Here is a 25,526-nt window from a genome sequence, read left to right as displayed (position 1 = left end):
TTTGTCAAATCTTATATTCGTACCTAGGCACCTCTCGCTAACCGTGCTGAGTGTCGCTGAGCTGACCGATATTGAAAACGTGCCGATTGATGGGCGCATGGCCGGATGTAACGAATGAGCAATGGAAAAATAGCTTTTGCGTAGCGTAAAAAACGGCTGGACGGAACTGTACCGCGTATCAGTACGGAAGGAATGTATGCAAAACCCGTTGTGTCGAACGGATCATGACTTCATGGTGGAATATGGCATTAAGCCTTTGAGCTCTAACTCTTTCAGAGCATATAGAGAGGGTATGGCGTTTAGAAAAGAAACTTTCGCTTCTTTTTCTTCTCCTTTACCGCACTGCTTTCCGTTTCGTCCGCATCCTGACACGATAATGGCACGGGCAAGAGAAAAAAGATAACCATAATTAGGATCGTGCACGATAAATAAATCCTCATTATTAGGAGCTTACCTTTTCCGAATCAATTTTTTTCGATTTTACCAGCTTCTTGGCTTCTTTGAGCTTCTTCTTTTCTTTTTTCGAGAGTTTCGTGGACGAGTCGCGCTTTTCGGCGTCGGTCAGCGGAAGTGTCGTGGAGCTGGCAGACGAATCTTTCTTGCTACTTCCATGCTTCGACTGTTGGCTTGCCGCACGTTCCTCGATGCTTTGCTTAATTGACTGAAAGTTGCACGGAGCGAGCAGGGATTCCATAATTAGCATGAATTAGTGGTAAAATAACAAGTAACATTCTTTGGGTAATGAATAGCATCTTACCAAGTCTTCTTCCGCCTCGCGTATACGATCCATCTCCAGACGCTCGACAACTTCATTTCGCTGCTGGACAATCTAAAAATTTACACAATAAAAGCACGTTAGCTTTCATTTCGTCACGATAGCGGTCCCAGTTTGCTTTGTCTAACCTCAACTAAGCGAGCTATTAATGCTTCCTCCTTTTCCTTATCCGAGTCGGTTTTGTTTCGTTCCGGTTGTGCCATCAGCAATCGGATTTCGTACTCCAAATCTGCTTGCTCTTGTTCCAGTCTGTGCATGCGGCGTCTATAAATATTTTTTTTTAATGTTATGTAATGCTGAGATACCTCGTCAAACACTAATAATTACTTACAAGTACATTAGTTCAGCTTGTCGTCGAAACAGTTCATTCTTCTCATTGACCAGCTCGAACAGTTGCATTATCAAGTCTTCAACCTCCTTCGAGTTAGCCTGCAGCCTAATATCGAGGTCGATGTCCGCCTCAAACCCTTCGCACCGTTCCCGTATCATCTTTTCCAGTACAATGCCCTGCTTTTCCAGACCCTGCTGCTGCGTCTCGATGATTTGCAGCTCCTGATGGATTTCCTTCAGTGGTAACATTTTGATAGGTTTTCGTTCCGGTATTGGTGCCGCAATTATTGGCAGTGCTGGTGCCGGACCTTTGCGCCGTTTCCATTTCCCTTGAGATGATTTATTCGCAAGAATGGAGAAACCTCCCCCGGGGCTACTGAAGCTATTTTGCCCGTTAGCATCGCTAGTAGGAGAACTTTGCGATTGACGGTTTCGGTTTTGTGCCTCTTTGTTGTCTTTCATTTTTTCCCACTGTCGCCCACTGATATTGGTGCCATCGTGCACCGGAGACTCTGGTCCATCATCGTCCAAAACGAGCGGCACGATGGTCCGACGATAGACGACCGATTCGTTACTATTACCACGGCTCATCGTTTCGGATGGTTCACGATCGATATTGTTTAGCAGGCTCGCGTCCACAGCAAGCAGTCGCTGGCTTGGTGATCGAGTTAAGCTACCCCCCGGCTGAAGTGACGTTTGTTTCGGAGTTGAAGTACTGTTCGGCACTGGAGGAGGTGCTGGAGCCAGACGTTTCTTGCGCGGTGTTGTCAGGGTACCACTACCACTGCTAATAGATAGGTTTTCTATCGATGTTTTGTCAGCACTAGACGGTGTACCTTGCTGTTGCTGAGTAACTGATGGTGTGGAAACGCCAACAGCTGCCATTGGAACTTCGGGTGCTTTTCCTTTCTTGCGCCGCGTCGGAACTATCATCGAAGAAGGTCCACTCTCCAGACTGGACGCTAGTGACACATTGGAACTACTCAACCGACTGCTCGACATCAAGGAATTGTCAAACGAACTGATAGAATCGTTATATGCATGAGCTTTTCTAGGCGTTGGAACTGGTGTACGACGGGGCGAAGGTTTAGATACTGGCACAATTTCCGGTTCGTCTGTTGGTCCATCATCGGCATCCTCATCCTCATCGAAAGGATTCGCTGGGACGGGTTTTGTTGACGCATTCCCAACCACTGATTTCACCTTTGGTGGCGGTGGTCTCGGTGGTTTTGACGAAGGAGATTGTTGCTGACCATCGTCCTCCTCTTCGTCGCTACCGAACGGATTTGTGCTAACGCGTCGCAAGGTCGGTACAGGTTTGCCTCCGCTTGGAACTTTACGCAACTCTACTATTTTTTCATTTCCTTCTCCATCCTCATCATCTCCAAATGGATTAAGATCAGATGGATACTGTTCTTCATCATTTGCTTTGTCCTGCTTCGTTTCTACTGGTACAATATCAACAACCTTGCTTGCTACATCAGTTCCTTCAGATGGTATTTTCTTCTCTTCATTCATAGGCACTTTAGTATCATCAACCGTACTTTCCACGATTTCATTAGGCACCATACATTTTTGCTTAGCGTTGCCTTCCGGTTCCGTAACTTCGGTGGAAGATATTCTCAAATCAGTACAATCGTTTTCTTTAGGCACAATTGATTCTTGTGTAGGAGGTTCCGATACCGCAACAGATGACGGTGTCTCAGTATCTACGATCACTTTAACGTCCTCGATGGAAATTTCCTCCACAGTATCATCCTTTGAGATCTCTATTGATGGTTGGTGGCTTTCGATTCGCTTGTCATCGATAACTTCGTTCTGATCTTCGGACTTCAAATCACTGGATTCAGTGGTTGTCGGTATCTTCTCAACAATTTTTAATTCTTCGACATTATTTTTGCCTTCATGTTCAATTTTATCTAAAGTGGTTGAATCCTCCAACACTTCCGTTTCAAAATTATGTTCAGCTGGAGACTCAGATGTTTTAATATCGTTGATAGAATCATCTTTTTCCACCGATAAATTTGTTTCCAAAGTTTCATCTACCTTAATTTCCGCTAGTTCAACGTCATTAGGAGGTACTTGATCATTCGACTTGGCAACAGACAATGTAGTTTGCACTTCAAGCTTTTCCTCATGTGATATACTGCCCGAAACAGCGTGTAGAGGTTGGTTTATTCCATCGTCTAAATCTTCTTCATCCAGATCATTTACTAATTTCTCGAACTCATCCTCCACATCATCCGAATCGACCGTATCATTCTGCTCTTTTCCATCTAACTCATTTGTCAACGAGACCGGTGGCCCAGTTGATGGTAAATCGGGTGGTTCATCTTGGTTTTGCTCAACCTCTTTCAGTGTTTCCTTCAGGAAATTGCTCATCCTTGTCTTCCGTTCCAAATTGGACGTTTTCTCTTCATCACTCAGTGGTGCTGATTCGAAAAATGAAATCCGATCAAGCAGCTTGCTGCTGCGAACCGTCTTCGGTAACGTTACGGTTGCCACCGGTTGTGTGGCACCACCGGTGATAATTGACGGACGACCGCTACCTTCGGACGACGGCGATGATTCGCGCCGCTGCTCCAGCTGTATCTCTTCATCCGGGCAGGTTTCACAGCAATATTCACCGTCTATTTCCGTTTCGTAAAAGCTGCCCACCGTCAACTGGGTACCGCAACGGGCACATTTCAAACACGATCGATGGTAGCTCTTTTCACCGAAACTGATGCGTTCTGCCAGAAAGATGGGATTACTACAACGGTTGCAGGAAGCACGTTTGGGAACAAATGTCGGTTTGTTTGCCATTGTCTGTGGATTAGTAGAAAAGCAAGGCGTTATTATTGTTGAAGTAACGCAAAGCATTAGAGGACTATCAAGACTGGCATATTTTAAACAAGTTTTTGATCGGAATGAACAGGTAATTTAACAAATTGAAAGCTGAAATAGAAACGCAACATAAATGATAATGTGTCCACACTTAGAAAGGGAATCGAAGCCATTAAAGAAGCAACACAGTCGCATACTTATTAACGATTTTACCAATTCAGTTGACAACAAATCAAAAGGACGGAACACGAAAACAAACTTTTTTTTAACTAGGTGGTACTAAACGGGACAAATTGAAAGCAGAGCAAATAAAAGTGGAAAGCAATAGCATTAGCGAAGAAAATTGGCCTTTGATTAATTGTTACCAAATCGTGTGTTAAACATGGCGCACTTGACACACACAGGAAGTGATCAAATCAGTTCAATAAATTGGAAAAGTGCTGATTTGCTGTGTTAATGTTCCGCATTGATCGCGTTGTTATTCGCAGAGAGCGTTTATCTGTGAGCTTTGAAGCAATTTTCTAAGTACTACAGCACGTTTGTGTACTACAAATACGGCGCAGCGTTCTGTGTTAAATTCGTTAGTTTGAGTATGTATGTGCTTTTTCAGCCATGTTTGCCAGTTTTGTACTACGTTCTTCTGGAGTGGGTAGAACACGTTACCTGATATAGATGGTATCCGTGCTATTGCATCAAATTCCAAAACCATCCAGTAGTGCCCGATTATGAAGAATAGAAAATCTGTCGATCCGGTTTAGTGAACACTGTACGATGGAGAAATTCACTAGATGTCTGCTGTGTGTAACTGATGTTGCTGGTTGGTTAACTCTTGATGTGCAATCGATCGATATCGATAACGGACGCTTTCTTTACGATCAAGCTTGGTATGACGGTAGTGATTAACTACGTTAATACTATTAAGCTTGTTGGTGACGTTACGTTGATGGTGATGATAATGATAGTGAACGTGACAATTTACTAAAGACACTCTTATTCTTAAACGTTCTAACGAACAATGCTAATCGTTGCAAAGAAAAAACAAACAAACAAACGAATAACTATGATAAACAATCGCGGAGATTTATGATCAGTTTTGGTATTGATTTTATGTCGATTTGTTCGATATATACTCTTCACTTTTAGCAACTGTTATGCCACAGTAGTATAATAATCAGGATCAGCCGTCTATTGTGATTTCACGCAAGAGATTCTTCGATGTATATTCAGATGGATTTTTTCACTTAAATTTCAGTGCGTTCCGTAACATTTACACTTTGTTTCCACACATTAACTCCTCTCTTTGGAGGCGTTTCGTTGCTCTACAATAATTAGATTTGCGTGTTTTTGCTGCTGTTGATTTACGGTAGTTCTTCTAAGGTATTTGGTTTGTCCTCTCGTTTGTTTGTGTTTTGTTTTTTTCTACTCTCTCTTAGACCTGCGACCACCTGTGGCTGAGCTTCGTTTGGCGCTGACGCAGTCTTAATACCACTTTACAGCTTTAGCAGAAAATCTCCGGCTTGTATTGGCCTACTATGTCCAAACTGTTGCTATCCTCCTGCGATGCCGGTGATCGTTTTATAGCGCATAATCGATGAGGCACACGGGTCAGAATGGTAGCGAATTGTTTTGCACAATTTTCAAAGTGGTGTACAGCACACGGGGATAATGGACGGCAGTGGGCACGGTTGTGAGAAAGAAAAAGAAGAAAAGATAGAGGAAAAGAAAAATGTAAAAAAACACACAGTGAGAAGCATTTGCTTATCGTATTAACGCATTCACACATCACTCGACAAACGGTGGAATCTGCACTAAATTTAAGCTACATCATTATCAAGAACGTTTGTTTTAAAGTTAGTTAGATTAGTAACAACGAAACTAAAAGGTGCACTATTTACTGTGTGTGTGTGTGTGTGTGTGTTTAGTAAGTTTACAGCGATGAATCACTTGCAAGTGCACTACAATTTAACTGAAAACGGTTTGCAAACGTACGATGCTCGTGTCATCTGTGTGGTGTACGATCGTCAACTAACGTATGGCTTTACTGTAGCCAGCTTTGTATGATGCTGCACAAAGTTTCTCTCTTTTCTGTCCGTGCATAAAACGATACCAAGCCTCACACAACATCCGAACAGTCATTTAATCATCTTGCTCTCACTTCATTAGAAAGAAGGCGCCTTATCTCCACCACTGGCCAGTCATTCGATGACTCAGGTGTGATGATGATCAGTACATAACGCTGTGGGGAGAGAAAAGCCGGCTGGTTGTTTGTTGAACACACATTTACTTAAACTGTGGGCAACGTGCGCATGATGTGGTTGTATTCAATATAATGCATTTACACCACATGGTTGCGTCGTGTTCAGCTTGGGTAAGTTTAAACACACGTGCGTGAATGCGTGGTGTTTGTCTAAGAGCACTGAAGAGAAGTCGTCGAACTTTAGTTATTCAACATTTTCGTAGACCTTCTGCTGCTCATGCAGATGGCATATCAATATTGTGTCTACTGAAAATAAGAAAAAGTTTAAACAATAAACTTCACTTTAGATTTTATTAATACCTATACAGCTATATGAGCTTATTCGCGTGACAATTGACACATTTCTACATGCATTGACCGACTTGGGAGGGCAGAGAAAAACTAATACAACCCATTTCCAAACGACCGATACAATCCCATTTCCACATGCCGAATCCGTTTGCCTCGCCTTCTCTTTTTTCATCCCATCAGCAAAGGTGAATGTGGTGCATGCAACACGGCTGTTTAAAATTGTCGTTCGAATTAAAAATCACTCAAGCGCATAGCAAATTGACTATTTTCGGAGTAAAAAAAATTTATAATGATTCACTGAGCATCGGGCATGATAGAAACGCGCATTTGTGCGAACAATAGCAGTTTGACATTGTTGATGGTATCGAGTGAAAAAGTACTGTTTCCTACACCACACTAAACAGCAGAAGAAATGCCGTTCCCAGTTTTGCAGTACAACTTCCGGCTAGTGCCAAAACAAAACTAAAAACCTGTCTGGAGAATCTGAAGAGTGAAACCAACATCAATGAATGTTTTTCCGGTGCATGTTAGATTGCATTTCCGCTGGTAACCATTGTGGAACCATTGTAAAGCAAGGGAAAAGAATTGATGTAGTGTAATGTCGTTCTGAAGGGGTGAGTTCCCGTAAAATTCTCCAAATTATTGTACATACTCCGTCCACCACTACCTATGAAAGAGTCCCACAAATTGAATACAAAACAACGATACTACATTAACGGATATCCGATTTTTTTTTAGCCATTCGTATCATATTGCTTTTGGATCTGGAATGAACTCTTGGCAGTAAATTCGTCCACATATTCTGATTGGTGCACAGTTTTGGATCTTCTGTTAGCTTTTACATCAAACTCTAGTAACTCCGCTGAAATGGAGGATAATATTCCACTCTAGTACCCACGAATTAAATCACGGATCACGGGTGAGTGAAATTGATACCGAGCTAACCCATTCATAGCCTCGGGCGGTCAGTATAGGGCGAACAAAAAAAAACACCAACCTCCTCACAGAAATAGGCTTCAAAGCACGAACAGAAGATATGTGTGTGTGTTGCTTTGTGGTGGCAGTTGCAAAATGCCATACATGAATTGACTTCAGCCTCTTCGGCACACCAAGCGGCACGGAACTACGCGGTATAATTTGCCATCATTATTGTACATTTCCTTTTCTCGAAACCATTTCCCACTTTTCTTTTAATATTCTATCACGGTTATAGATAGCGTGAGTATTTCCCTGCATCTTTCTGCCCCGAATGATGCTGTTGTCTATCGGAGAGCATTGGTGTTTTCTTCTTGATCACACAATTTTCTTCTTGTTTTTTTTTGCAATCCAATTACTCTGCATTCGGACGGTTAACCTAGAAATTCACCGCCACCACCGTTGTGCATGAGGCCCTGGACAACGCGTCTGTAAACCTCTACCTACACCGTTGGATGTGATTATGGTAATGATGATATTACGGACCGATACAACATGCAAACGGATTGATGAACAGAAAGGTGTAGACACGCTGGGAACGGTGTGCCTAGAGATTACAGGGGTACTGTAACGGTTATGTTTAGTTCCTTAGAGCCAGTGGGAATATGCGAGTTACTCATCAAATTGACTTAATTTTGCCGGCTTATCAGAAATGGAAGGAAATGTGTAATTTATTTTTCAAGTACAATAGTTTTTAATATAAGTTTTTTTTCTGTACACATAGAAATCCTTATTGTAAAACTAAGTAAAGTACTGGCAATAATCGTTTATCAAATTTATATTAGGAATATTCATTGCTCCTTAATGTTGTAAATAATTACGTACACCAACTAAAAACCTTCCAAGTTCTAGGAGTAATAATAAGCACACACATAAGCAAACAGCAATACGCAATTGTAAACGATGTAACGATTGTTCGTGATATACGATAGTTCACACGGATAAGGACATTTTAGCCATCACCATTACATCAAGGTAAAAGCATTATTAGTTCACCACTTCTTCCTTAGCGTCATTTTATGGATGGTTCGAAGGATCGTGTAATTCGTGATCGATTTATGGGCCATTCATTACACTCAACGTTGCTTACCTTCGAGGTTAGGTCATCGGTTTTGGTATCCTTTTCGACGACCTTCTTATTTGACGCTGATTCTTCAAGGTACGAGTCAAAGCAGGATTGGCAGTTGTACGTTGATTTATCACCAATTATAGCGAGAAAAAAGAGAGGGAGAGAGAACGAAACAGATATGATTAATAATTGTTTATATTTGAATGAAGATATTACATTATTTTATTCCAACTTTCCATTCTTTTATATTATTTACTAACGGGATCCACAAAGTTCACAAAAACAAATAATAAAATAAGATTGTTTGGGCAAAACAGGTTGATTTTAGGACTAAACACATACTTGCTAACCATACTTAACTTAGAAAAGCATACCAACAGAGCAAGAAATTCAATTTGCATGCATTTGATTTTATTGCAATTCTATCACATTCATGAAGCCACCCGAAGGTGTTGTGCGGAATCGCAACGCGGGTCTGTAACAAGCCCGAAGGCTAGGCAAACGAAGTTATCATTTAACCGTGATCGCAGAATCATTTACCATTACGGATCACTGTCAACCGATCGACCATTAATTGTTAGACACTCCTGTGCTTTTGTATTGCTATTACTATCGCATACCGACTAACCAGCTGCAATACCGGTCAAACATGGGTTTCTGATCATAAAGTAGAATTACCACCACCTTGACGGGAATCGTGCGGGCTTACAACCCATTCCATCCCATTCACCGCTATGCTAAAAACGTATGATTGTTTTTTTTTTTGCTGCGCTATAAACAACACACCAACCAATTCAGCTGTTGCGCTCATGACATGCTGCCAAAGTGTGGCGGATACATAAACGGAACGGTGGTGGGGAGAAGAGCAGCAGACTATTACCCAGCTACCAACTCCCAACTTGCTCATGTGTAGTTCCTGTCCCGCACTGGTGGACAGTAGACTGGCGGTGCTAGAAGCAACAACTTGAATTCAATGTGTGCAGATATGAGTTTTGCATTTGGTGAAACCTACCTTGATTGCTAAACACTCGGTAGTACTGGGACAGGTAGGTGAGAATTGAGAATCGATCCGGCACCTCGTATTTGACCATATCAGCTGGATCCAGTAGCGACGGTATGCCGAGATGTTGCTCCGCGATGGTGAACGCTAGTTCATTGTTGTAGTACACGTTGTCCTTGCTGAGGCTTGCAAAGTCGCTGCAATGGTGCACAAGCCGGATGCGGGTATGAAAACAATAACACACACATACACAACAAATATGCACAACAAACGCACACACCCACAGCAAGCAATGTATGTTTTACGGATGAAATGGAATAAAAAAGAGCATTGTTAGTTTAAAGATTCAAAACATAGGGTCAAATGGTATGTTAATCGTATGAGATTGAGGCACTTGATGAGGAAACCCAAAGAAAGTATGATGAGATGTTGATAAGAATGTATAAAATTCTTCGTTAAATTATTTTTTAGTAACGTAAAAATAAAATCACATTCATAAAAACACTCACACAAAAACATTAAGCACATTCCACTATTTAAAAAAAAACTGTTTTCCCACCAATTATTTTTTTAAATTAATCTTAGAAGCACAATCTAAACCAAACTGAATATGAAAGTAAACATTACGTTACGTTAACATTAGCAGCCCTATTTCAATACAAAACGGGACAGTCTTCTGTATCACGCAACTAATAAATATTCAAACCGGCACGCATAATAGTATTGGATCTCAGAAATACGTGCACCAATGTGATCACATCCGTCCACACCAACGGACCCAACGTCCACTACGGCCCTCCTTTTTCAGACGCTTCGCACAATCACCACACTTTAATATTAATATTAATCATTCGGAAGCCACCAGCCAGACCTTTCTTTCTCTCTTCATCTCTACGTCTTTACACTCTTAAGATACTTTATTCGGCGTATCTATTTACCGCTTAATTGTTAAAATTAAACATCAAACTAACCGCGCACACCTAACTAAACTTTTCTTCTCAAAATGTGGAGTAAAATCCAAAACACTATCAACAATTTATACAAACTGGAGCGCACACACACACACACTGTTTCAAAAAGGTCCTCTATTACACCCGACACAGCAAAAGGGAACTTGAACTGCGGCCACACAAATAAACAAGCACACACTCGCATCGAAAAACAAAACTAAACAGTGGCCCATAAGGGTGTGAGCCTTCGTTTACAGCAACAAGCAACAACACAAACGTGAAACATATACTTACTAGTGTGTAAGACGATTGTTTAGTATCTATCGCATGTGGAGTGGATCGTTGTTGGTTTTTTGTTTTGGTTTTGTTGGTTTTTTTTTGTTTGTATCGGAAGCAAGAAGCCGAAAAAATATTCGATTAGAAAGCGTTAGTAAGAGAGCGTGTGAGTGTGTGTTGTGTACTGCAACACAACATGGGGCGGCTAGTGTGGTGTTTTATGCGGTGTATCGAGAGAGGGTGGTACCATTGTAGGAGGATACTGTTAGTAAAACATCATTTCTGTTGAATTGGTAACTGTGTATCTGGTTGTGTGTTTGAGACGAGGAGCTTTCTCGGAAAATCTTGTGTAAAGAAAGCCAAGAATATATACACATATATCTTCCCAACACTGCGTGGCACTATTACTTACATCAAATCTGGTCGGAAGTTGTGAATGATGGCGCAGAATGCTAGACCGTCTCGCCAGGAGGTGCTCATGTTCGTGATTTTAACATCCTTGTAGCCTTCGGCTATCCGGCGGCACCATAGCTCTAGTGCCTTCGTTCCACGACGTTCGGACATGCTAAATTTTCTGCAGATAACACAGCACCGCCACAGTAGTCACCACAGAGACGTAGAGTAAATTCAGCCAAACGCCATTTTCCATGAAAAACAAAATAAAAAAGAAACACACGTTGATTAGTAAAAGGTAGGAAGAAAAAACACGAAGAATATGCTTTCATTACTTAGTGTCAAATCGAATTGAGTTTAAACACGGGATACGTTTTGGGGAAGTCTTCGACTTCGGAGATTACGTCCGGTCTGGTAGGGCTCACGTTAAACACTGACTTAAGCTGTGTCGCGAGAGCGCGAGCGTACAGCGTTGGAGACGCGAGGGGACGCACACCATGGACGCACCGATGCGTGCAAGACCGACCCCGCGCGCTTACACCGTTTGGTCAACAAGGCGCGCAACAACAAAACACGTCGCTACCATCCGCACACGATCCCCACACCGTACCCGGGTGCTTTTCCCCACACGTTGATGTGACCCTTGTGCAGGGGTTCGGGGCTCGGAGGGTTCGTCACTTGCACGCCGTCACAGTCGTTATCGTCGGTGGTTCGTCGCCGTCGCTCTTGATGGAGGCAAAAGCACCTAGCGTGCGTGATGCTTGGCCACTCTCTCACAGACGTTTGGTCTACAGGTTAGATTGCTGTATCATAAGCAATGGAAGCGTTGGATACCACTTTTTTGTTGTTGTTGTATTTTATTTCTTCCCAACATAGAGCGCGCGCGCGCAGTGTTGTTTTGCTTCTTTTAAATCATTAAGTCACTTGCTGACAGCCCCTACCCAGATGGAACAGCAGCGCCAGAGGTAACTGTCTCTGTGGGCCTCCTTCACCTTCGGACTGTGGGCTCAGTTCACTACGCCATTTTTTTTTTTACTTCTTATCATAGCCTTGGTAAATGGTGATTTATACAAACACCAAGCATTTCCCTTTCCCCGCCAAGGATAGGAAAGGTCGACACAATTCACAAACCGAACCATGAATGAAGCAGCAGCCGTCCATGCATGGAAGATTGTTTATTGCTTCTCTTTCCTGCTCAGCTCTTAGATGAAGTCGTCGAAACGTGGTGTTTACGATAATTCATGCAAATACTACCGCATACTATTCGGAATTATATGGGAAATACTGTTTTTTGTTAAGCCCCCCGTCCGTAAGCAATGTTCTTCCCTTTTTTGGACCATCTCAGTGTGATGGCAAATCAGAGAGACCTCAGCTTTCCAAACATTAAAAGCCGCAAGCCACCAACAAAACGGGCTGTACGTGTACGAGTCGGAAGTACGGCTTTAACCTTCTTCCTTACAGCTTCACGTTCGCGGTGGTACGCTCTTCCGTGTTATATAGCTTGTTTCCAATCGGCCCATCGACGACCACCAATCAGCAATCCCATTTATGGATGTGGACCTCGAGCACCACGTCGTGAACCCTAGCGAGACCGGAAATGGGGTAAACAAGTTCTTTACGTTCAAACGGTTCCTATGCGCTCGCTGGGGCAGACGGACAACAGCGAGATTGATGTGTTGGAGTAATGTATTTTTACCAAATAAGGATAATCCTGCAAAAAAAAAAACGTTGCAAACAAAAACATGTACTAAAGTGCCTTCCTCAACGGATTTCGATTATTGTTTCGTTACATTAAAGCATAGAAAATTAAATTAGCCGAGTTCATTATGAATTGCCCAACGAAGCTTGTTTTTCCAGCATCCTTAATATCAACAATGTTGCGTTAGTTTGTTTGATGGCGAGGTAAAACAAAATCTCCTCTGTTCACAAACATGTCCGCATGCAAGATTACGATCGATTCACAGCTTTTCAAACGGTAAAATTTAATTACACACGCCACTATATGTACGTGCACTGCAGCATCCTACTGGCCGGTTAAACGGTTATTCTGGTATATCTTGTTCTCGGGATGAGCACAACATGCAGATTAAAGATTGGAGCGCACCAGAGGAACCTTGCCGATGATGTTGGTTGTCCGATAAGGAATTGGCCCACATTTCGCCCGGCCAAGATGGTGTGAAGAATTGAGATAATTGATAGAGCTTTGCAAATGGATCTCTTTTCTTCTCCACTTGTTCGCTTATTAGCTTATCAGAGAATTATACCGTCTTGTGTATATGCTGCAATGCCGGAAGGATAGAACGTGGTAATACAACTCAAAACAAGCTTTAGGAGTTTTTCATTTCCGACGATCAAGTAGTGGAATTGAAACAATCTTAATAACTAAAAATGAATCCATTCAAGAGCAAAAAATAGACATCAAACTACAAACACGTGGCATCACTGTTGCTACGACAGTGAACAACTAATGACCGTTGACAAAGAGTGGCTCCTTGCAGGGTGTCAACTTTCGATAAAGGATGGTACGCTCTCAGGTGAAAACATCATCACTCCACCGCACCGCATCATGACAGTAAAAGTAAAGGAACAACAACGGACGTTACCAAGTCACCTGTAAGCAGCGGCGGCGACACACGTCTGTCCGGGATTTATCGTGCAATCCAAGCGTAAACAACAACACTACAACGAGCACGCAGAAATCCACAGTTCTCTCCCGCGAGTCTCATCGCTGATGAAGCAGGGCGGAAATAATCATTATTTTAATTACTTTATTACCATACGAGATATGTCATCCGTGCTGTTTGCTGCCAGTGTAGATCTCCCGGTTGCGCAGACGTCCGTTCCGGATATACCGGATTCGTACATGGATCCTGGTCAATAAAACTTGATGAACCTATCGAGTGGACTGAACTGTCGAGATGGACAGAAAAAAAAGCTGCTCTTATCTATCGGCTATCGTCACGTCTTCAAATAGTGTTTTGATCAGCCAAGCAAAATGTTCAATGCACCGGTAATAGCTAACCACTGAACCACTTTTCACCGAGCGACTACATCATCGGAACAGCTACTAGCCGCATCTGGAACTGGATAATGTTATCAAAACGCACTGCTCGCTTTAATGGAGAAAGCTCCATTAACATTCACGAGCGCAATCGCCACCATACAAGCTCAATGACCATGCGGTACCGTCATTTCTTGTACCTTTGGCCCTCTTCGCTCTGGACCGAGCAAGAGACCGGTGTACCGGTTGGGGTACCAGATGGCGCTTTCCGAATCGAATACACCATCGTATCGTGTAATGGAGAAAACAGTGTAAAGGAAAACAATTTACATAAACGCCACTAAAGATGCTCCCTGTTTCTGTTTACAATCCGGGCTGGGTAGAACAATAGCTGCTTATTTCGAGCGCATGAACCGTTATCAGTGGGGTTTGGATCTCCGTTCAAATTTCGATCGAAAAAGTTGTTGTAGCAATCGAAAATTTCCCTGTAGCAGAATCAGAACAAAATAGAGATTAAAAATTATTTATTAAACTTAACTGTATTTTCAAAAGTAAAAGTTCTTGAGCACCTTTGGGCATCAACAAAGCGCCGCTGATTGTTTATCTTATAAAATAGGCAAACTCCGTTACATAGAACTCTGCCAGCTTGCACCCTCTTGAACTTGGCACAATAGCTCGCAAGTCCAAGAATCCCAAGAACATCGTATATTCCAACACTATGGTCAGCGGTTCGTCCATGTTTATGATTTATTCCGGCGAGGTTGTAACGTGAAACCGTGCAATTCAGGTTAATGATATGATTTATGAGGAGGGCAATAAACTCCCAGAAGTTCTCGCGCTACTACAGCTGCAATGCAACCAGTGCCCCGTTCTCGCTGGACCCTCACAGAACCATCCACAATACACCCTGGTGGCGAGGCACTGTAACACGGTTAAGAAGTGCCCGCAACGCGTACGCGAAGTGTTCTTTTGTTTTTAGGAACGCCGCGAGGAACACCCGCCCTTGAATTGGGGAGCATTGTAGGCACTGTTGGGAGAACTTTCGAAACATCGCCAAAGGCTTTTCGAACGGACAAGTATTTGACAGCAAATAGTTATCGACACAGGCACATGTTTGTCTTCTTTGAAGAGCTGCAATTGAGACGAGGGGGAATTTTTGTGGCGCCCAAGCCTTTTGGACGCATTTCTCTGAAGAACATATTATAGTTGTGCAATTAAATAAGAGATGGTGATTCATCCATGTTTATCAAACTTTCTGATGTGTCTAGCATCTAAATCCTTTCCATTTGTATGATTCATTGTTGCTTTTGCAGACGCTGTCATTTTGTGAATAGAAAAAAGACACCACTCGTCAAACCATTTTCCACACCTACGTTAATTGCGGTAATAGCACACATCGTAAATAATAATGTGCTGGCTTCGTACCGCGGCTTCCAAACCACAACCGTGTCGCTAGTGGTGAAAGTAAGCTACAAGCGCAAAAAGCGCTCATCCTTTTCTTTGGCTTTGGCATCATCATTTCTAACCCAGCGCAGCAGCAACCGACCGCAGGGCGAAAAGTGGTGTAGGTGCCACAAATGTCGCAAACGTGGAAGAAGATGTCAGTTCCGTTGAGTTATGAGCCGAGTTCGCCTACCGTATCGCCACCCTCCCCCATGGCACATTAGACAACGGGTGGATTATAGAGTACATGTCGTAACAAAGGGAAAGATGCCAGCAGCATAATTTGACGCATATTACGAACGAATATTAAAATTATCGCTTTTCACTAGATAGATGTGTGTGTCTCTCCTTAACGAAAGGAGTTTCAAAGAACACACTCCCAAAAAAGCTGCAACTGTACGGAAGACATAACAAAAGGCAACACCCAGAAACTCTAAATGTACACCATTCACACAAGCAAAAAAAAAAAACGAAAAAAAAAAAGCTGGAATAGATCCACTATTTTCACAAACAACGCACCTGTGTATGGCCAACACAAAACCCACGTTTTGGAGTGGAAGAAAAGTCTGCAACAGAGACATACGGTGCTGAATCGTGAAAGCCATAACACTGCCATAAGAAAGAAAAAACTCAAAGTACAAAATAATGAACCATGAAATGGCTGTGAGAATGGAACGAAGAAATCCCTAAGAAAGAAGACAAAAATAATTCACAGAACACAAACAAAAACCCCCCTTTTTGCCGGGCAAGTGCAGGGAAATGTGTTACGAGTGTAGAAGAGAAGAAGTAAAAAAAACCCCAATTCGCAGCTTCAATCAAAGAAAGCATAAATAAACATATAAATATACGACTCAGCCAAACAAAAAACCACTACCTTCTGTAAACGTGGGGTCTTCACATACACAAAAAAAAATGCTTCGTAAACGCCATGACAAACAAACGCTGTCTGTACGAAGATTGTGGTCGTTGTTTCACATCACTTGAAATCATAACGTGTCCTACACTCTCCCCCATCGCACTTGCTTTCGTAGGGTTTGTGGTTTTGCGAAAGAGTATTGAACCGCTCCACTCGGTTTGAGAGGGTTGAGCTTTCGGGCGGTATTTTTATCTGTGCTTCTCAGTGTCGTTATGCTGGTGAGTCATAGAGCCTGTGGTTGAGAAGTAACCATCGCGAGGGGTACCGATTGTCCGGTGTAAACTGGTAGAAAATTGTTCCGTCAAGCAACATGCAGACCTTGGAGACGCCCGCACCACACCAGCTCATAATAAACGAGGCCCCGGGTGTAAAGGAGAACACAGAACAGGAGAGGTCGAAACACCACCAACAACGAAAAAATAACAATATGCTGCTTCATGCACCTCCGAACGCGACGACCAACGACCTCGTCCGAAAGTGATCGGTTGAAGATTTGGTGAAGAAATGATTGTACCTTTTCTTCTGCGTTACGATCGTGTTTCGGCTTACGACACTGCACACTCAAACAAAGAACTCCAACGGCCGCCAAACGTCGCTAGGCGACGAACCTTTGGCAACACACCAATCGACGAAACTCAACTCAACGCTTCGTCGCGTTTGACGTCAGATTAAACACCGCCACCAGCTAGCCAGACCGACACTACCACTCAGAACGTTTTCTACTGGCAGCATGTGCTTGAATGACCAAAAAAAACGTATGTGCTATTTACAGCTCGTTTGATGGATTCGAAATTGCCCATTCGGACATCATCGCCTTCCTTAGCAAGGTTAGTGCACTGCAGGTCTAAGCGCTACTTTTGCGAGAAAAAAAGGTGTGCACAAGATGTAAAATGGCTGTTTTTTTTTTTTTTTGTTATTTCCATGAACTCATTCACAGAACACACTACTGCCGGCTGCATGCAAATTAGAGAGCAACCAGTTTTGTTCTCTATAGCGCTTCGCCAAGTTTGATCCGCCTTCCATCCCATCGAAAGCCTGAGGCTGGCCGCGACGAGAAGACTTCTATTATGTGAAGAAACGCCTCCGGCAAACCACCGGAGCAGAAATTATGGAATCGACAGTTCCATAATTGAATTTGGCGTGAAACTTCGCTGCCCCATGAGGGCATGCGCGCCGCGAGTGGGCACACGTCTCGAGGCAATGTGGGGAAAGTAGAAGTAATGTTCGATCTACGAATGACACACACACGCGCGCTGCCTTGGCTGTGCATACACCGGCTGCAATAATTCACGATTCATGGTTGATCGGTTGACCCGCGATGAAACCTACAGGCTGCCGGCATCGCGTTAGAAATGATGCTGCTGCTCTTACCTCATCGTTGCTTTGTCCGTGACACAGATCAATGTGACATGAACGGCCAGAGAAGGATGGTACCTTTAAATTTTCATACTACAATGAGCGCAAAGTTTTTCATGAGTACTGTTGCGTTAGATTAATGATTGCAGAATTTAACCTAATTTAATTTAACCTATTTGAAATCAATCAAAGGCATACTGAAAATGACATAATTTCTTTTCACAATTCTTCTTCTTATTCTTGACTTAACGACTTCTAAGGTCACGCCGGCCATCGAATGGCTTACTAGACTTATTGATGCCACGCAGTTGAAAAGTGCATTTTCACTACTTGGGAACGATCCGAATGGGATTTAAAACCCAATCTTGCCGTGTGAAACCGCTGCCACTTCTACCACCGAATTTCACAATAAAAATACGATAATCCAATCTCTGCCAAATTGTAAATGTCCTTATGCGAACACACGATTGAGACATAAATAGTATTAGCTTAATCGTATCTGTCCTACCACCGTGCGGACAAGTTAGCGAACTCTCCCAGTTCGTGAATAGTTTAAATACCATTAAAGGGTCATAAAGACAAATGACATTGGCTCTAAACAACAGCTGACATGGCAGATAACTTGCCTACACGTATTCCCACGACACTAAACACCTCTAATGGACATAGGTGCATAAGTGCCGGCCCAAATACAAAAACAGACACCGCCGTCGGACGGGTCGGTGCGCGCGGCTGGTCATTGCTCTTTGTTCCTTTGCTGTGTTTTCTCGTTTCTCAAATCCGTCCCTAACCTGACCGTCGTGTCTTGTAGCATTGCATTATGTACCACGTGCAATTACTATTCCAAATTGAGTGAACGAACCTCCAAGACCCAGCTGGGTGGGTCTTGGTTGGCACGAAATTGAAATGACTGCTGGAGGGACTGATACAAAAAAACATGACCAAAATTAAACAAACTAACGAACGAGGTAAGGCAAAAACACTTGGACGAGTATAAGTGGGCACGGGGATCGTTTGGGGTGTGTAGATGGCGCAATGGTTGCACCTAACCATCCCAATCCATCCCAGCATCCACAGATGACCAGGGCGCACTCCTCTGGTTAGGTGTGAGCTAAAAGAAGGGAGACTAAATAGCAACTTTAAACAGAAAGAGAAAGGGTTGTGCAACTGATGCGTCACGGTGATGCCTCGTCGGTGGCAGCATGCGTGCCTTATGCGTGAATCCAGCCAGCTAACACGGGGTGGTGGATGAAACATTAAAGTGAAAACGAAAATGAAACTGTCATCTGTCGGTAGCATTAAAACGCTATCGAAAAACGCTATCGCAACATAGTAGTGAAAATTTCATTCTGAGATCAATCGACAGCACAAGGGATGGCCGATTTTAGGTATTTTTAGCGTACCATTAGATGGAACTATATTTTAAATATTTTTAACCGTGCTTGAATCTTAATGAAAAGCGTACTGCTTTGGGGAGCTTTAATATCAAGCTTTTGCAAATAATGTTATCCGAACGTGCAGCAGCACTGCGGAAGTGGCAAAACGCATCCCGACGATCGATACATCGGCAACCCTTCCGTGCCTGCCTCCCCCACAGGTCCACCTCTCGCAACAAGAATCAGGTCAGCAAACTGGTTTGTGCCTTCACGACTTAACGAGATTTCGATCAAGTCTGACTTTTGGGCTTTGGGTACGAAGGAGAAACAAAAAGTAAGTGAAGATCGCCGGTCAGACGCTTCACCTTAAAGCCTCCGGGCGACTTTAGAAGAGTCGAAAGAGAACCCGCGGATGGATCCGTGGACCGAGGGCCACCTTGACGATCTGTGGCACCATGCATCGAAGGCTCCCCATGCTGCAAGGAAGAATCGTACACATTCTACTCGGAACGAAAGCAACGCACAAGAAATGAGACTCTCACAACCACGGATCGCCCTCGGTGGTCAACACCCGTTTGGCATCAGTTTTCGTTCGAGGTGGTTAAGGTGAAGCATGATTCTTGGAAAACCGACCCGAGTGCCTGGAACCGGTTTTTAGCAGGGCCAGACTTGACCGCTGCCACCAGGCAAGCGTTTCTTCGTTGACACGGATACTGTGGCCCCTCCTTGACTGCAATGTTGCACAGCGCTAAAGACCCGGCTCGAATTCTTTCTTTTTTTTTTCGCAAGTACAACAGCAAGATGAAACTAAAGATGAGGGTGAAAAGAAGGCAAGCGATATAAAGGAAGCCGATCTCAGATTGTAGTCCTGAATCTTGGCCTAATTGAACGATCCTTCTTCACTCGTGTGCCTTCGCCAATACTCTTACCACGCACAGACGATGTACTTCGCATGCCTTTCACAAGCGCTTGAAGTATTGATTTCTTCATTCGTACGAAACAGTCAAAAAATGGATTGGCTCATAAATCAACCTCAAGGATGCCGCCGATGATGCCGAAGAGAAGCTAGTTTCGTTTAAATTATGAATGTTGCATTTTTCCGGAGACTGGGCAGCTATTATTTTCGTTATCTTTGAGCTTGTTACTATAGACTTTATAGCAGTCAGTTTTAGAGGAAGAAAATTAATGAAGAAATCTTTAAAAAATGGGTTTGAGCACAAAATTCTCATAAAACTAACTTCAACCGTTCTTTTCTTGCTCTGCTTCTTTTGTGTTTTCTAACCGTAAAAGATCTTAACCTGCCTTTTCTTCCACTTAGCTTACCACAAAGCTTGATAGTCAGTTCTGTGTTCTGTGTCTGATGTTCTCCTGTTCTCTTATTTCTACAACAATTATTTGCCATTTCTGTGCAACTTTCGAGCCAAAATGTCAAATGTTGTACTTGTCATGGCGTTTTGTATTTTATTGAGTACTAAAATAACTCCGAAGATGTGTTTGCTACCGTGAACGATCCGCCAACCAAATAAAGCAGCACAACTAGAATTGCTTTTCCAAAAATAGGAAAAATGCATCCAAAAGACACATTTGCTGGCGCACCAACTCGCGAGCACAAAACGGTTGGCAAGGAGGTAATGTTTGCTTTAAAAATAAAACCGACCTATGCAATGCAAACCGATCGCTACGACGGGTATGTCCACGAACAAAACACACACACATACCTGGTGCCGGTGACCAGATTGCTTTGCCCGGGCGCTAGGCAATAAGCCGTTCGAATATGTTGCTTAGTCCAGCGATATCTCAAGGATCAGCTTGTAGACTTCTTGAAGCCGTCGTAATAAATAAGAAGTTGTAAGGTTTCTGGGACCGGTTTGGACTACGTGGTGCGCTATCTTTCCAACATTTTGCAGTACCTCTGTGTGGGAAAACCTACAACTGAAAAAAGAACTTAAATGAAGTTTTGAAATTCGAACACGGTTCTTTTCTCTCTATACCTAGAACTCTGGGACTACACATGTTCCGTCACTGCAAAACACTCAACACAGCTAAAGCTTTGCTTTGTGCACACAAAAAAACTGCAGTGAATCGTTGAATGAATCTGTAGAAATTCTGTACATCCCGGTCTAAAAAACGATCTCATCAGCAACATTAAAAAAACACACTCAAGAAATATGATCTCGGCACATTTGTCCTATTCTCTATGGCGAGTGGTTGCGCCAGCTTGTGATTGCTGAGTTGCAGTAAATCGTCTTAGCCTTGGGGAGAATTGCTACAAAACAAGCACATGCAGCAAATTCTGCCACCTTCGTGCAACATAATCCAAGGGTGGTAGCTCACTCATTTACACATAGACACGTGCGTTGGTTCGAGCAAACGAGTCGACGGTACAAACACCGAAGGAACCTGCCCCATGGTTCAGTGTTTGCATGCTTCACCGATCATCATGGTATCGTTGTCGGACGTGGTTTATCCGCAATTTATGGAGGTTAAGTGTATATCTTCCCGGAGCTTAGTTTTCTGTGGAAAAAGGGCGTCAAATATAAATATATTAAATATGCTAATCATTTGATTCGGTTTGTATTGCTTATACTTCCTCAAACATATCCATTACAATTAGGGAGTCATCAACAAAGCAGAAACGTCATTAAAAATTATTCCCATAATTCAGCTCACCGCTTCCCTTGCCTGGTCGGATTCAGTAAGTATTATGCCGATGCTCGTACCATACTAACCCGTCATCATTAGCTGCGAGAGCATGGAAATCACACCGATCTCTCTAATTTACTTTCGATTTCATAATATTTCGCTATCAATCGATAATTTGATTTATACAGCCGCGCGTTCGTTAGAAATGGAAATTTCAACCAACCATTCATCAACACTGAGATGAAGGGGTTGGCCTGTACACACCAACAAGCATTTTACTAAGTTTCTTTTCCTCGATTAGTCACTCTTACTTTACACTCTTACTCTTACTTTTCTTCTCGCTATACACTACATGCGGTAAAGGGAGAAGTTTAGTTGCTTAGTTAGTGGCATCCACTGTCCACTATGCCACTAGTCAACGGGTAACAGCACGAGCGAGAAGAACGTACACTTTAATGCTCCTTTCTCTCGCTGGGGTGCCATTGATGATTACTAAATTAATTAATTAACTTGATTAATTGAGCCGTAATCGATTACGTGATAACATAACTTTTGTCCTCTCGGCCTTTCTGACTTTATTTATTGGTGCGTGTTGATGTTTAATAAAGTTCAGTTAGGTCGGAAGGAAGTTGAATGTTATAGTTATCTGCGAATGAAGCAATTATAGTAAATTTTGTAGTTCTATCCACAAAAAAGAAGAATAAAAATGTATTAAAATGTCTTTTACTATTTATCTTCTTCTGAAAGCAATATTCTATCGTTTTTCCTATTATTTTTCCCAAACTCAAAACAGTTTGGTTTATTAATCTTTTCCTTTCGCATGATATGAATTGTCCATTTACCAAACTCCCTCTTTGGCACGTTTTGTAGCCTCATCAGTCTTCAGAAGCATAGCAAAAAAAAACCCGAAATAAATCCAAAAGCCGCACCTTCTCAGGATTGATCGAGAGTGAATGGGCCCTGCTCTCTGTGTCCTCCTATAAACAATCCGGGGGAACATTAAGGTGAAAATAAAAACCGAGAAGTAAGAAAATAAAGTAAACGATCACAGCATTAGAAACACCGAGAGCACTGATTGTTTGGCTGCACCTTCTTTTGCACAAATCACCTTTTTTTGCGCCCGTTTTCGATTCCATGGCTCGATTCCCATCAATATTTCATCGGTGTTTAGCTTTTGCCCTTAGAAGGGGAAAAAAACGAAACGTTCCCTTTCGCTCGGCCTGGTGCCTGGGCGCCACGTGTTACCAGACACAATGCTACAATGTAGTACATGTGCAGTTCTTAAGCAGTTTTTCTGATTTAAAAAAAAAAACTGTAAAGTTGGCGAAGGTGATAATAATTTGCAAAATTTACAAATTTTATTCATTTAGCAAAAATATATTTTAAGAGCAAAAAATAACTTAGTTATAATTTTATATAAACTATGAAATTGTTTTACTATTTGCTAATAATAAATAAATAAAATATTTATTAAAAAAAAATAATTATCAACTTCCATGTCTACTTCAAGCAGTGCTGTAGTGATGAAGCAGATTTTGTTTTGTTTTTCAATATAGTGAACCGTCACTAAGGCCTTAGGAGCGTCTTTTGCCAGCGTACGAACGAAAGTCGCTCTGGTCTCGGCCTAGGTTACAACTTTCTAAAACCAATATTCCCGGTCGGTCGTTTGCTTTCGGCCGGTCGAAACGGTCATTTCCTGTCTAACGCAACGCAAAACGTGCACTCTTCGGCGCATGCCGGGGTCGTCGTCATCGTCGTCACCATCGGTCGCGCTCGTACACGACGTCTGTCGTCATCATTATGCACTTCAGCAAACCCTGTGCGACCGACCACCGCCGAATCATCTGTTCCGTTGCGTCCAGAAGGAAAAAGCGGGCAATAGCCCGCTGGCGTTTGCAACCGGTCGAACCCGGCGGCCGGAAGATGGAAGCGAAGTACCAGCAAAACGGTTCACTAAACGCACCACCATTGACTAGCCGAATGGGCCTCCTCGTGGGTTGGATTATGCCGCTCGTGGCCGTAAACACTGTGCGCGACTAATAAGCCGCGCGCGCGTACGTAATGTCTCCGGATACGAAAGCCGTCGGGGGACCGAGACTCGTCCGTGTTCGGGGTCAGGAAGAAGAAAGATGAGATGAAAGTCTTGCTGTAAGTGAATGTATATCGACACACAACCACACAACTAGTTGGATTGCGATGCAATTTTATCATTGTTTAATCGAAAAGACCGACCAATTGCATACTTTCTCTAGTAGATTCTATCATTCATATGCACTTCAGATAGAGCTCATATTTTATGAAGTTCAGATTGTTATAAATATAATTAAAATCTTTATTTTCTTATAAATTTTGTAGTTCACAAAAACACCTAAAATAGTTCCATAGATTAATTCTGTTTTACCTTAATTAACTTGAACCGAATCAAAGAGAAAATCGCGAAACAATTTGCCGACATCATTGCAAGGTTACACGCGCTAGTGAGCAAATTTTGGTTTTGCTAAATTTTACACTTTCTTTTAGGGCAACAAAAACCAGACACAAATTTCTCCGTTATTTATGTTTGTTTTGAAGCCCCGCTGGTGGGCCTATCCTTCCATGCAAGCAGCATCGTAATCGTTAAACCCTTGTACAACGGATGTCATGGTTTCGTTCGCTGCCGGTTTTCTTATGCTTGCCCGCCACAATATAGCGAGGTGTGGTACGCCACACATCCACACATCGAATTAAAAGCCCCAAAGTAAGATCAGTGTTTATATGCCTTTTTTTGGTAGAAAGTTCGTGCATCATCTTCATTGCCGTGTACTATTATCACAGTGAGCACATCGTAGACGCATGTAACGGGCGTTGAAATACATACCGCGTGACAGATGAGCTTTTTAATGATAATGCAGAAAGAAAAAGGAAGGACAACGGAAACAAGACAAAACATCCACTCAAATAATCGGTGCACAGGTCTCTTTAAATTCGCACCACAGAGATTCGCCTGGAAGGAATTAAACTATCAAGTCGTGCTTAATTGGATACCGATATGCCGCCCGTTCGAGATAACTTTCGACAATGTGAAAGTGAAGCCGTCGTTGCACATTTTGTGTTAAAACATTTTGCACGCTTACGTTTCGGCGTCCGACAATTGAATTGTCAAAATTTACATCCGTTGCTTGTTTGGGTGAAAAAATGCTATAAAGTGATTGTTAAAACAACAAAATTAATCAACTAACTCTGCAAGCTCAGTGATCGTTGAGTGACGATAAAACAAAGTTTTCAAAATCACCCAAAAACAGAAATCAATTTAAGTAATAAAAAACCATCAACATCTGGAAGCAGATCAAAAAACAAAAAAAAGCTTAGGGGAAAGGAAATAAAATCTAAGTTCATAAAACAGTCCCCTATGGTGGTGTGACGCAACCTAACCGACCAACGTACCACCTCCTCTCGCACGAGTGGGTGTGATTTCGGGATCAAATCAATCAAATCGGTCCCCTAATGAATTGAATAACAACCGGATCCCAACCAGATCAAAGAACTGGCGCATGTTAGACCGCTGGAATTAGGAAAGTTGGAAACGTCTAGTGGAGGTAACACACTACTTACCAAATATAAGATTAGTCAACATCAACTTTAATTTTCCGCAAACAAAGACACCGGACAC

The 25,526-nt window shown here is 42.6% G+C and overlaps 2 protein-coding genes across 2 annotated transcripts in view; one reads left to right on the top strand and one right to left on the bottom strand.

The window, feature by feature from the left end:
* LOC126558678 (pancreas transcription factor 1 subunit alpha) overlaps positions 1 to 25,526 on the top strand; it is a 396,742-nt gene that overhangs the window by 213,569 nt on the left and 157,647 nt on the right. The window lies entirely within an intron of this gene.
* On the bottom strand, positions 287 to 25,526 carry LOC126556781 (MICAL-like protein 1). The gene is made up of 9 exons (XM_050212266.1): positions 25,469 to 25,526; positions 11,162 to 11,323; positions 9,536 to 9,720; positions 8,545 to 8,606; positions 1,107 to 3,913; positions 904 to 1,039; positions 758 to 829; positions 455 to 661; positions 287 to 365 (listed from the first exon to the last, which is right to left on the bottom strand). The coding sequence occupies exons 2-9, from the start codon at positions 11,311 to 11,313 to the stop codon at positions 300 to 302; spliced, it is 3,687 nt and encodes a 1,228-aa protein (XP_050068223.1). The 5' UTR covers positions 11,314 to 11,323; positions 25,469 to 25,526; the 3' UTR covers positions 287 to 299.

The sequence above is a fragment of the Anopheles maculipalpis genome, chromosome 2RL, assembly GCF_943734695.1.
Source record: "Anopheles maculipalpis chromosome 2RL, idAnoMacuDA_375_x, whole genome shotgun sequence".
NCBI lineage: Eukaryota > Metazoa > Arthropoda > Insecta > Diptera > Culicidae > Anopheles > Anopheles maculipalpis.
The sequence above is the reverse complement of the archived record's forward strand: the minus strand, read 5'-3'. Positions and strand labels throughout refer to the sequence as shown.